Source organism: Phalangium opilio, unplaced genomic scaffold, assembly GCF_054372755.1.
Source record: "Phalangium opilio isolate 3A_F unplaced genomic scaffold, DU_Popi_V2 ptg000089l_1, whole genome shotgun sequence".
Lineage (NCBI taxonomy): Eukaryota > Metazoa > Arthropoda > Arachnida > Opiliones > Phalangiidae > Phalangium > Phalangium opilio.
In genome coordinates this window covers 4,794,021-4,807,620 of record NW_028324194.1, presented here as the reverse complement: position 1 = coordinate 4,807,620, position 13,600 = coordinate 4,794,021, and the positions used below count along the sequence as shown (strand labels likewise).

General features: G+C 35.8%; 1 protein-coding gene across 3 annotated transcripts in view; it reads left to right on the top strand.

The window, feature by feature from the left end:
- LOC149647123 (uncharacterized) overlaps window positions 1-13,600 on the top strand; it is a 78,652-nt gene that overhangs the window by 57,738 nt on the left and 7,314 nt on the right. The window contains exons 2-13 of one of the 3 annotated variants that reach the window (XM_089849978.1): window positions 6,523-6,613; window positions 7,155-7,454; window positions 7,557-7,621; window positions 8,089-8,312; window positions 9,264-9,469; window positions 9,530-9,684; window positions 10,364-10,544; window positions 10,625-10,820; window positions 11,592-11,668; window positions 12,536-12,737; window positions 13,238-13,318; window positions 13,440-13,559. In XM_089849978.1, the coding sequence (XP_089706104.1) occupies window positions 6,523-6,613; window positions 7,155-7,454; window positions 7,557-7,621; window positions 8,089-8,312; window positions 9,264-9,469; window positions 9,530-9,684; window positions 10,364-10,544; window positions 10,625-10,820; window positions 11,592-11,668; window positions 12,536-12,737; window positions 13,238-13,318; window positions 13,440-13,559 (1,898 nt within the window). Of the gene's footprint in view, window positions 1-6,522; window positions 6,614-7,154; window positions 7,455-7,556; window positions 7,622-8,088; window positions 8,313-9,263; window positions 9,470-9,529; window positions 9,685-10,363; window positions 10,545-10,624; window positions 10,821-11,591; window positions 11,669-12,535; window positions 12,744-13,237; window positions 13,319-13,439; window positions 13,560-13,600 lie in introns of all 3 variants that reach the window. The other 2 variants (XM_089849977.1, XM_089849979.1) reach the window with 2 other exon arrangements.

Here is a 13,600-nt window from a genome sequence, read left to right as displayed (position 1 = left end):
AAAATTAAAAAGTGATCTTTTTTTACAAAACCATTAGCATTTAATTAGTCTTAAAAACGAGCTCTACTGTGCCGCCATTGCTTTAGTGGAGTCTGCTAAACCGAACCTCTTACCTCTACCTTCACCTTACCTATCTCAACCTGTGAGAATTCAACGAATCCCGTAGGGGTTGGAAGTTCGGTTTAGCAGACGCCACTAAACCAATGGCGGGTGGAGCAGTAGTCCTCGCTTTTAAGACTAATTAAACGCTAATTATTTTGTAACAAGAGAGCATTTATTTTTTATTTTAATATGCTTCCTTTTATATTTAGAAAAAGGCCGTTCTTTTAAGGGGTAATATTATGTTACCTGGCCTTTTCTTATAAAACATCCTTAAATGTTTTTTAGTTTAAATCATTAAGATTCTCAAAATTCTAGTTTAATTTAAAACATTAACATTCCAATAACTTTATTTTAAAACATTAACATTAAGATTAGTGTAGTTTAAAACATTGAGATTCCTGTAACTTGAGTGTAGTTTAAAACATTAACATTAAGATTAGTGTAGTTTAAAACATTGAGATTCCTGTAACTTGAGTGTAGTTTAGAACATTAATATTAAGATTAGTGTAGTTTAAAACATTGAGATTCCTGTAACTTGAGTGTAGTTTAAAACATTGAGATTCCTGTAACCAGAAGTGGTATGAGACTAGAAGTGAAGGGCTCTAGCATTGATAGTACATCCTGGCACTAGTGAACAAATTTGAGGATTTTATGCCGATTCCCACGCGCTAAAACTAGAGAGAGAAAAATTGGTCGAGTTCCAAAAACATTTCCCACCCCCTTCCCCTCAACCTAAAGCGCCCGAACACGACGCGGCTCCTTGAATCTAGTTCGGCCGTCTACCACCGCGAGCGTCTCACCGTTTTGGAGGGAAAATTCAGAAACCGCTACTAGAGGGCCAACCGCTCTTGCGTTATCAAGTCTTTTCACTAATGCCGAGTGAAGAATTTGGTTAGCTCAATACTTCTAGTCTCATACCACTTCTGCTGTAACTTGAGTGTAGTTTAGAACATTAACATTAAGATTAGTGTAGTTTAAAACATTGAGATTCCTGTAACTTGAGTGTAGTTTAAAACATTGACATTAAGATTAGTGTAGTTTAAAACATTAACATTAAGATTAGTGTAGTTTAAAACATTGACATTAAGATTAGTGTAGTTTAAAACATTGACATTAAGATTAGTGTAGTTTAAAACATTGACATTAAGATTAGTGTAGTTTAAAACATTGACATTAAGATTAGTGTAGTTTAAAACATTGACATTGAGATAAGCGTAGTTTAAAACATTAAGATTCCAAAAATTCTCAGTTTTATTAACAACAAAAAACTAACAAGAGTTTGTGAACTTAAACTAGATCACCAATTTTTCCAATTTTATTATGAAAAAAAGCTGTAGTATCGAGTCCTAAGCATCAAAAGTGAATAGCTTCAATCAAACAATCCAAGCGGACTATGATATATTTTTTATTAGTGGGTAGGACGATTCATGTACGGTTGAGTTGTCACGAAATTAAGGGCTGCACGCACCGTCAGATTCTTGGAACATGTTGTTGGCCAAATTTAGATCGAAAGTGTAGTAAATTGTAGCGTTTTTGTGCCCAAAACTTATGTCTTTGTTCAGTAGTGTAGCTCTTTGGAATAGCATTAGTTTGAAAAATGGAATGGATATAGATTTAGAACAACGATACAAAACTCGAAATTTTAAGTTGTTTTTTTATATTTTTTTAAAGTGATTAGTATACGGTGATTTTTCTTCATCCCAAACTTTCCATTCGATTAGAATCATCCCTTAATAAAAATTATTGTTCTTCCAACATTGTTCCCCTTAATTCCGTAAAAGCTTGTTTTTCATCACACTTGTACGATATCAGTGCCATCTTAAGGTATGATGTAGATCCTCTAATGCCTCCAAGACTCCGTTTAGGGTTTCATCCATTATTGGATACTTAGAGTAATTTTTATTTTAAATTATCTGCATTAAATTGAATCGCAATGTTTTTACAGCTTTATTATATACCAAAATTGTCGCATCACACACATGGATGGTTCATACCATTTACACCTGAAGTCCAGGTTACCTGGAGGGCAAGAGCAGACGGATTTTTGTTCACTAGGTAGCTCCACCTCTATTGTAAATAGTATGAATCCTCTATGTTTGTAAACTATACATAACAACACAGAAATTGTCTTCAATTTTAATCTAGGTATTAAAATTTGTAAAACCTACTCATAAGATGCGGCCAATATACTGCGTATGTGCAGGACAAAGGATCTTACGGGTTAGAGAGAGACCAGACATTTTTAATTGACTGTTTGTTCTACTATTAAATGCAGGAAAGCATTCGTAATTAAAACTCAATTTACTTGCTGGTAATTCAAGACATCAACAAAAGGTGTTAAATGAAACTATATGATTACTTATATTTCAATTACGATCGGTTGTAAGATTGGAATCTCCATTGCTCAAAATTTATCCACATCATAGTCTTAATTTTAACAGTTCTGATAATCTGAGATAGTTGAGTCGACATAAGGAAATCACTGTCACATAAAAGAGTTCGGAATGATTCAGTCTTGTTATTAGCATAAGTTTATAAGATATGTTTCATAAGTATGACACTACTTTCGTAATGCTATAGAAACTTAATAAGGGCTAGTTTGAGAACTTCATTACAAGCTCTCAGTAACCAGTGATATAGTCTTATGGAACTTATCTTATGAACTTGTGTTATTAGGTATGCATATGCGGCAAAATTTCCGCTAAAAACATTAATATCCAGAGTACTGTTCAAAATGTTTTTCAAATATTAAGACACTAGGAAAAATGTTAGCTGGCCTTCACGAAATGTCTGTAGATTAGTCTTTATGTGTTCAGTGTACCGTTAGACTTTAAGTGTTTCATTTTAAAACGTTAACTGCCGATTCCTGGTTTGCTGAAGCGTTTTATAATCATTATCTTCTGTTACACAGCCATTAATATTTCCCATTTTATTGGGTTATTAGGAACACCAAAGAGAGTTTCCGGAGAAGTAGATTATATCATTTTTCTTCCGGTATGAAATCATATATTTTACTTGTAATTCATTATAATGTTTATTCGTATGCTGTTACGCTTGTAAGATATGTCTCATAAGTTTGTCACTGGTTACTGAGAGCTTGTCATGAAGTGAGATAGGTGAAACGTCAGTGATTCTTGGAAATCGAAGCCTGTTGAGGCGCTGTCAAAGGCTTAGTACAGACTAAATAGGAATATGGACTGTAAAAAAGAGTGTAGGACTTCAATTCTCGCTTGTCATTCTCGAAGAAGCTCGAGCTGTAAGTCTCTAGCATTACGAAGTTGAGGTAGTGTCATATTTATGGACTCACTTGAAACCTTCAGACCTCCGATGCCGAAATTTATATTTCATCGATAAATTTGAAATTGCCAATTGCGTAATATAATTGAAACATGGTGCGAGATACAGGGTAATTTTCTTATTTGGAAGGTAGTGCGCTACGTAAATGGTCGAAGGTGCAAGTAACTAAATGCTGAGACATTTCACAAACGTTTCACTATTCAAAAAAGTGTTGAATGTAGTCTGTCGGATCATTGGATTCATATTACCGTAGAATTACACTACCTCTCTAATGCTTTGAATTAGATTTACCAAATCGCGTAATACGAAAAGATAAGTTGCTTTTGTTAATGACCACCACTTGAAAAATGGGAAATTACCAGTTTGTTTATTATGATAAATGTTTTTCCAAATACATTAATCTCACTTTTCAAATACAGGTAAATAAAATTTAAAACTATAATAATGCTCATTCCTTATCCACGCTAGACTTAATACTAATAAACCAGAAACGTTTTCCATTTCACGGAAAAGCAGTCGAAGCATGTAATCGCTTCCTGAGACAGATTCTATAACATCCGATTTTACTAAATAGTTATTCTAGATAAACGAGTTCTTATTAGGAATGCACCACCTTGAGATAAACCCTGTGCACATTTGGGTTCTGGCAAGAACTGATATAGTCTAGTTTATTTAGGAGAAGGTTTAAGTTGCCTAAGTATTCGCGCGCCATAGTCCCAGTCCCGCTTCAAAATACAAGGGGGACGTAAAACGAGGCCGGACTATTTCGCCTCTCCTCAGTCGGAAAATACGTAATTTAAAAATTTTCGTCATTCGCGTCGCGCTGACGTGAGTTTTCAAGAACCAATGAGATGCTGATTGTAATTTAGAGGCGGCGATTAACTCCGGACAGGTTACGTATGGACTGGAGATAAAGCTGGAAATGTGGCGAATTTATACCTTCTCCCCAATAAACTAGATATCACTTCTTGGTTCTGTCACTTCTGTGTTTGAAATTTACTCGTAATACTGTTAAGGCTCTGCAGCAGCGTCTACTACTTAAAGTAAGAGTGAAAAGGAAAATAGACTTTTCTCGATTATTCTACTAATTATACTCAACTTCAAACATGAATTTCTTATTATCACTGCGTACGATTACAGTTACAATAGTATACAGGTAGAAGCTATTTACCTTTAATATTTAAATTACTAAACCATCCTGAACGAAAGGAATAATTTTGGCTTATGAAACTGATTAATGATTGATTCCGAGCTCGTCTAGTTCTCTCAATGATTTCATTACTGGGCGTGAACCTAAATTAGTACTTTTTGATTGAAAGAAAGTGAAGTTGATTTGAATGAACTCCAAAGTTGTTGCAAAGCGGACGATCAAAACGATAGATAAGAAGGTGTGGTCAGCGTAACTCATTTTGAATATTTTTTTCTAAAACGTGTGGAGCTACTTTGAACGGCTCGATTCATTCACAATAAATTGAAGACGTTACGCAATGGAAACGATAGTCCGATGTGTGATAAGCCTAATTTCATGCTTTACGTAGTTTATTTTAGCTTGATTTAAGCTGATTTTGTTATTTATTGATGGTCCGTTTTAAGGCTATGTCAGGGATCCATGTAATTTTAGAAGAAGAAATGGAGAACAGTTAGCCTTTACTTCAGTCCAACTCATAGCCCGGTATAGAGCCCCTCCCTACAACATGTAACGAAAATTTTAAATTTTCTTATTGGCTCACTTGAACAACGTTTTCATGACGTTGCTGACGGGGACGTCAAAAAATACGTAGTTCCTTTTTACCTCTGTCGCTATGACCCGCCTCTTATTTCATGTCTTCCCCAGTCCCAAGGAAGGGGGTCATGGAGTTTGACACGCGCCCAAAATTACCCTGTTCTCTATTCCTGCTTCTAAAATTACACAGATCCCTGGCTATGTCACAGTAAAAAAATTTAAATTATGAGTTTTGGGCTCTTATTCTTACACATATTTTTGAGCTGTTGTATGGGATGAACAGAAAACAAATAGTTTCAAAATGGCTGAGATTTTTTGCGATATTCCACTCTGCGGAAGTTCGCGAGTCTTTTCCTGCAATAAGCATCATAGCACTTTTCATTTTCAATTAAATCTGCTTGTAACATTTTTTTTCTAGATCCAGCCTTAACTTTCTTGGTCTAGTAATTGATTATTGGCAGGTGTTTCTTATTTCTTTTGCAGTTAGAGGCAAAATATCAAATTCTTGTATGGGCGTGCGGTTTGTAACTTTTCGAAATATAGCGACATTACACTTCATTACAATCTACTAGTAATTGCATAAAATTGTGAGATTATATATAGTTTATCATTTTCAGGATCTTGAGTAAAATAATAATAAAACTTTTAATAAAAGGAATGATTAGTAACATTAAACTTAAATTTAAAATCTTGAGTTCATAGTAAAAATAACTGTTTATATTTTCTTAAACAAATATACTAACCAGATTGACTATTGTTCAAATAAATTCAATCACTACCGCGACTAGGAAATGACGTAAAAAACCCACGAGCCAATAGACGTTATGATAAGGAGTTAATACGTCAGTTTGGTCTAGTTTATATCATTGGCTCACCAGACCACGAGTGTCGTTTGTCCCCCCCCCCCCCAATCCCCGAACGACGTTTTTTAATATCGTGGCGACATGATGTTCATAAATTTTGCAGTTACATTTACTTTAAATTCTTCATCAAGGAGATAAAAAAATTGTCCTTAATTGAAAGGGTGATCTTTTAGAACTTATATTGCAACGTATATTTTATGAGATAGACTTCATAATAATTCTTTTCGGGGTTCATAAAAATTTTGGAAAACCAATTTCCCCGAGTTTTCGCGTTTTTTTCCCTGAGTTTTCCAGGTATTTTTCTTTATATGGAGTGTATGACCCGCCTCTTATTTCATGTCTTCCCCAGTCCCAGGGAAGGGGGTCGCGGAGTTTGACACGCGCCCAAAATACGTAATTTTTTGTTAACTATGTATTTCCCTAAATTTTCCACATTTTATGAACCCTGTGTTTTCAATAATTTCTCTTGTTCTTGAAGTTAAAAGTATACCAATTGATGCAAACCTTTAATCATGTATTTCATTTTTATTTTAATAGGTCGCGGAGATTTCGGCGGCATAGACAATGATGCATTGGACTTCAGTCAATTGGAGGATTACATTAACGACGAAGGCAATGAAAGTAATATGTAAGTAATTTAAATTTGACATCACGTTGAAGTTGATTTTGAAAGCGCAGCAAGACTATGGTTTAAATGTGGGAAGCATTCAGTCTAAATTGTTTTCGGATTCATTTAATCCATTTCCTGTAAAGCGAGATACTGTACGTCTGGTTGACATTCCACTAGGCAGTATAGACAATTCCATTAAACTCTTGGCGGTAAACCAACGCACGGGGGAAGGGTCGCCATATTAGGCTATAGTTCCTTAGCGCCAAGAGGCAACGCCAGATGGAGTTGTCGTTCGCTACACACGGGAGGCTAGATAGACTCACACTGCCGCATCCGGTGCGCGAGGGAACTAGCCTAATATAACGGCCTCTCCCCAGTGCTATTTGCTTTTCCTATGGCATTACGGGAATGGTCTATTTAATTCGAAATAAATGAGAAAAATGTGGGACTTTTTTTACATAACTCTAAGTATTCGGAGATTACATATTAAATTTCTTTAATTACTTTGAAGCAGAAATGAAAATATACAATAAACTGAAATATTTATTGTGATTTTCAGATACTTTTCCGAAGCTTTAGTTGGTGGTGATTTAAAATTAAACGAAACTTCAGTTGACAACAAAAACGAAAAGGACCAAAAAAGGGTTCCCAATTCTGCTTCTCCTACAATATCCTCGACTTCACCCGACCTGAATAGGCATCCTCCTTTGACCATAAGCGGCGATTTTATTTCTTCGACGAATGCTAACGCTCTGAGCAGTACCTCTTCTTGTGGCAGCCCAACGGTCAGCACGTCACAAAGCTTTAAGCTAGGAATACCCAACACTTTAGGAAACATTCAACCAGTTTATCATCCATCGTAAGTTTACGTTTCATACGTTGTGTAATTCAATGATATTAAGACAAAGCGGAAAACGTTTTAGAACAATTATCATTAACTGAGAATGATTTTTTATTGCAGGCATCATCTTCCAGACAGCCCTCCTGATTCAGGTTCCGAACCACCGTTTTCACCTAATAATGAAGGTAAGCAGAGTGGACCTCGACCTTTTTACTAATTGTTAAAGGAAAAAGCCAAGTAAAATAACATTAAATATTAAAAAAAAATGAATAACCTCTAATTACAAAATAGTTTGTCTTGAAAACGAGCAGTGCTGCGCCGCCATTGATTTAGTGGCGCCTGCTAAACCGAACTTTTTACCCCTAACTTACCCTTACCTCTCTCAGCCTAAGAAAATTCAACCAATCCCGTACGGGTAAGTGGTTCGATTTAGCAGACGCCACTAAACCAATGGCGGCAGCGCAGTAGTCCCCGTTTTTTATACTAATTATTTTGCAACAAGTGATCTTTTATTTTTCTTTTCTATTTAGAAAAAGGCCGTTCTTTTAAGGCATAATGTTATGTTACTTCAACTTTTCCTTTAACAGAAATAGTTGTGAACTGTAACAGTAACAATTTTTTTAACTTTTCTCCATGGTATATTATGTTTTAGAACTCAAATTAAACGGTAGTGGCAGCCATCGCAGTTCAAAAGCAGCACATAGTTCTCATCCTCAACAACGGTTATTAGGAAGTAGCAGCGGTCAATCCATCAACATCATGATGCAGTCACCAGCAGAAAGTCTTAAACATTTCATCACTTATTCAGGGACGCAACCTCTGAAACATCTACCGGAAAACACTAGCCTTACAATTCCTTCCATACATTCTCATACGGTAAATTATATTTTCTAGCGCTATTACGCTTTAGCCAAGCGTTAATCTGGATTATTAATAAACTAGCTCAGTTGCCCGCTGGGTAATATTATCTAGGAAATTACTTCTACCCCATGTATTTAAAAGCAAATTCTCTAGTTAAAGTCCCTCTGTCCGCCGTAAAACGACGTAAGTTCATTACTGGCTTGCTCCATGACTTTACCGATGCTAAAACGCCGTAAGTCCAAAGGTATTAAATTAAGGCTAAAAGGTCGTAAGTCAGACTAAGCATTTAAAATTATAAAAATCAAAGCTTAAATTAAATTTTTCGTAATGAAACTATGAAAAGGCCCTACCCTGAAGCTTTACCCTTCATTTAAGATCGTTCCCAAACGTAACGAACGAATAGTTTTATTTATACACGTTCCTAATGAACACTGACTTTGAAAAAATCTCTATGTGAAAAGTTTGTCTTTTTCACCAAAATTTGGATTAATTTTATGATTTCTAAAACCACCCTTAGCAACTTTATTTTTATAAAATAAACTATTGCAAAGATCTCTTTAAAATTATAACCATATATTAAGAGCCCGGACTTTAGTTCAGCGAAAGTTTTTCAAAGCAGCAAACTCAATACGAAAAAAGTTTCAACCAATCAAAAAACCTTCCTCATACATTATAGACGTCATTAGGCGCTCCCGTAGAATATTTCGGACTTCGAAGTACTAACCTAGAAATTGCTGAAATGATAAATCTTAACCACTAATCGGTATATGGAAATTTTATGACATGCAGTTTTGAACATGCATGTGCAAACCATGGCCTAAACCAGTATGTGAACAAAAATAATACTTCTTCAGTGTCATAAATTTTTTTCCTAACTGCTAGCTAATAACGGGAAGAAGAGCTGTCACCATATCTCGATGCTTTATCTTATTGGATTACTCATAATAATGATTTATCTTTACACAGAATACGCAAAGTGTCCTCGGTGGAGGTCCACATTTGATGACAACGACTAGTGCTGGCACGGTTTTGACTCAACTTGGGTCCAACATTCCTCATCTCCCGCCTCAGATTGGAACCAATACAAATTCACCCCAATTTTCCAATCTTGTACAAAATCCACATCAACAAGCATTAATCTCTCACAGTCACTTAAGCGGCATCTATGGAAGGTTCGAAGATAAGGCTCATATTTTCGGACTATCATTAACCCCCTTTTGGAACCTTTACAGTGATGAGCTTCTTTGCGATAGTCTGAGTAACTCATCATGTAACAATAATCCAACAAAAAAGAGAAAGTTATCGGACTCCCCTAAAAACACCGTCTCCAGTACTGTCATCGGTAACGGCGTACCTCACATCAAGAGAGATCCAGGTATATATTGCAGTAAGCAGGTTTTTTTAAAAAAATCATTTCAACCCAAGTATCCTGAGTTCCCAGTTAAAGTAGCTGAATACCTCTTATTTGTGAGGTTTCAACCAAGGATGATGCGTAATCTGAGGGAAATCGGCACGCTAACTATGGAACGACTCATGTCCGGTGGGTCGCTGGAAATGGGAGCAGAATACTCGGGATAATGGCGGACGGTCAACGTCAGACGAATCAGGAAGACCACCCGCCATTTTTCCGTGTATTTCTCCCCCATTTTCTAGCGTCCCTTCGGACCTGAGCCATTCCGCAGTTGGAGTGCCAATTTCTCTCAGATTACGCAACCTCCCCTCCATCATCCTTGTTGCAACCATATGTCTTACTGAATTAGAATACTTTTCGTTCAAATTAGGAAGTAGTTGAACTTTTTGAACATGAAAACCACAATGACATTAATTTTTTCTTGCTGTAAGAATTTTGGAATGCATTTACGAATTGAATCTTGATTTTTATCCAACTTCCTTGAGTGACAATATAAGTGCAAATATAAAAATTTGTTTAAGAAATCGGGAAAATTTCTTAATCAGAGATAGAATAAGAATTGGTGTTCAGCACTTTTGTTCTTCCGTTCTTTCGCAAAATGAAAAGTAGCATTGAAACGCCATAATTTAAGCACTAAAACATAACAATTTTTAAGATGGTTTATCGCCTGAGCCCACTTCGAGTGTCATTTTGAATCCTTCGGAAGACGAGTACAGTTTCGATTTCAATGGACCAGACAATTCGATGTTTATGGATTCTGCGTACCAGTGCATTAGATTCCAAGCATTCCAGCCAAATACTTGGCACTCGCTTTGTGATATTTCTATGAAAGAACTGTATGTTTCGTAATATAAGCTAAGTCAGATAGTAAATGAAAGTTCTATACTAATTTAAAAAAAACACCAAATATTTGCAGGAGTCCTCCTAACTACAGAGTTGACGCGGATAAAGGTTTCAACTTTAGTAACGCCGACGAGGCTTTCGTTTGCCAAAAAAAGAATCACTTTCAAGTCACAGTTCATATCCAAGCCTTTGGTGATCCACGATATATTAAGACTGCTGAGGGTGTAAAGAAGGTGGACAATTTCCATCTACATTTCCATGGAGCAAAGGTAATTACCGAAAATTCTCATCTAAAATATTTCTAAAAGGGGCTTGTTTGTTCAACATGCACAGTTACAGTTCTTTACCGAATTTGACCAAGTTTCACCTGTGCTATCAATAACACTAGGGGCTGATTTTCATAAGTGCCTTTGTTGATAATTAAGCCTTTCTATTCAAGCCCCTAATTAAATATAGTTTTATAGAGTTTAAAAGTTGTGAAACGGTTAGTGTCTATAGAACTTTACGTGGATTTTTCATTTGGTTCGGTACAAAGACTAGCTATTTAATGTTTAGTTCACTTCCATTTCTGCAGACCCTTAAAACATGGTCAACGCCGGGTAGCTAAACTAGTTCGAAATAAAGTACTAGCACGCGGTCCTAGTTAAAATTTCCACTCAACTTTTTTACATCAATTCCTTCCTTATACATGAATGCGAGATTGCCATGTCGTACATTAACTGCTAATTTAAAAATTGAAAAGTAATTAGACCCATAGAATGTTTTCAGTGTTAATTTAAGTCTGGTATTTGCACAAAGTTAAGCCACCAGACTTTTAAAAAAACGTGCATTTCTGCATATAGATAAAATAAATTCCACAGAGTGTTTGAAAGTTTAAGAATCGAAAAGAAATCTCAAATCACAATGCAAGAGTATAAAATAGAGCTGCTTTAAGTAACTGGTGTCATTTCCTCCTATAACTCTATTATTTTCTGATCAAGTTTTGTTACTGTACCAACCTTCGTTTCGAAATTTACACTATCTTTACCAATTCTTATCAGGTGGAATCACCAAGTCAAACAATTAAAGTTGAACAGTCTCAGTCTGACAGGAGTAAAAAGCCCTTCTACCCAGTTCCGTAAGAAATTTTTCAGAAACACTTAAACAACGATAAAACCCATAAGTTTATGATATGCGTTCAATAAGTATGGCGCTACTGAGAGCTAGTTCGAGAACGACAAGCGAGAATTGACTACACTCGGTTAATTTTGCCGTCCATCAAGTCCTATTTAAGGCTCTTTCAGACGATCCAACTTTTTGACTCAGCTCGATGGGTCAAGAAGTTGTATCAACTTGCCCAACTTTTGAAGGGAAAAGTGTAGTAAATCCTTCCTTTTCACACGACTAAACTTTTACCGCCAAAATGGAACTTTTTAAGCGCCACCTACCTTGGCACTTACGAAATAAGCCGCGAAAAAGGCTTTTTTTTGTAATTCATTTTGACCTTTCTGGAGAAATGAAATTAAAAAGTTGAGCCAACTTCTTTGGTGACTCAACTCATCCAGCGTCTATTCACACGATCCAACTAGTTGATTCAACTCGAGTTGACCCATCAAGATTAGTCAAAAAGTTGAATCGTCTGAAAGAGCCTTTAGTCTGTACTAAGCCTTTGACAGCGCCTCAATTGGCTTCGCTTTATCTCGAATACGACCTACGTCACTTTATGACAAGCTCCAGTTTGTGACCAGTGACAAACTTATAGAACATATCTAATGAACGTATGATAAAAGTTAGTGGTCGGCATTTGGATAGGATAATATCTGTTTGTTTTATCTTTATCCATAATTTGAAATTATCCACGGGAAGTCTATGATTAATGCAATGTAATCACGAATAATTATCTGATTATTATTCATGGATAACTGATTAACCAAAATTCTGTCGATTATCTTGTCCAAACGCCGACCACTAATAAAAGTGTTAACAAATATTGATACTTCGTTAGAGTTGACCTATCTCAAGAACAAGTGATCAAGACCACAGTTGGGAGGCTACATTTCAGCGAAACCACCTCGAACAACATGAGGAAAAAAGGAAAACCTAACCCTGATCAGAGATATTTCTATCTGGTTGTGGGACTCTTCGCTCACATTGGCGATCAGACGTATCCTATCATCGCCCATGCATCCGAGAGGATCATTGTCAGGGTAACGGTTACGTAACTGCTTTGTTCCTTTTTTTAAATATGAGGTAGAATACTCAGGAAGGTAGTTAAATCCTTTTTTGGTTAACTTATAAATTATGGCGACAATTGTGTGCTGTCTATAACATGTGGCATTCCTAGGCGCTGAGTTCCATGAAATTATTGAAATCCTTAACCATTCCTACAGCTTTTGAATTTATTTGCACGTTTTTATGATCCTGACTTATTTGCCGTTTCAAATAGATTTGTACTAGTCATTTAATGTTCAAATTATTAATACATTTAAGTTTATTAATACACAAAAAGTTACACAATTTGTTCGAAGTGAATATTTTAGATCCTATTTGGAAATACTATAAAATAATTTGAGTGCTAATAAGAGTAGAATCTTAAGTATAAATAATTGCAAAAGTCTATAAAAAACATTGGAGGATTAGTATGCGCAATTATTAAGGAATTAATCTGCGTGGGTTATTTACTTTGCCATTTTTTATTTCCAATTAGGCGTCAAATCCTGGTCAGTTTGAAAACGATATGGAACTATCATGGCAAAAAGGAACCACACCCGAATCCATTTATCATGCTGTAAGTCATTCCACTTCTTTTACAACTTTATTTGAATTTATTAAGACGATGAATGTTCTAGAATATATCTTTCATTAACATTGGGAATTTTTTGGTTTCAATGAATTATTCTAATCAACAGGGTCGTGTTGGAATAAATACGGATCGCCCCGATGAATCGTTGGTGGTTCATGGGAACATTAGGCTTACTGGGCATATTGTTCAGCCATCTGACGCAAGAGCTAAGACTAATGTCCAAGAGGTAAGAGAGAATTGAAATAACTTGTTTGACGCGATAATGAT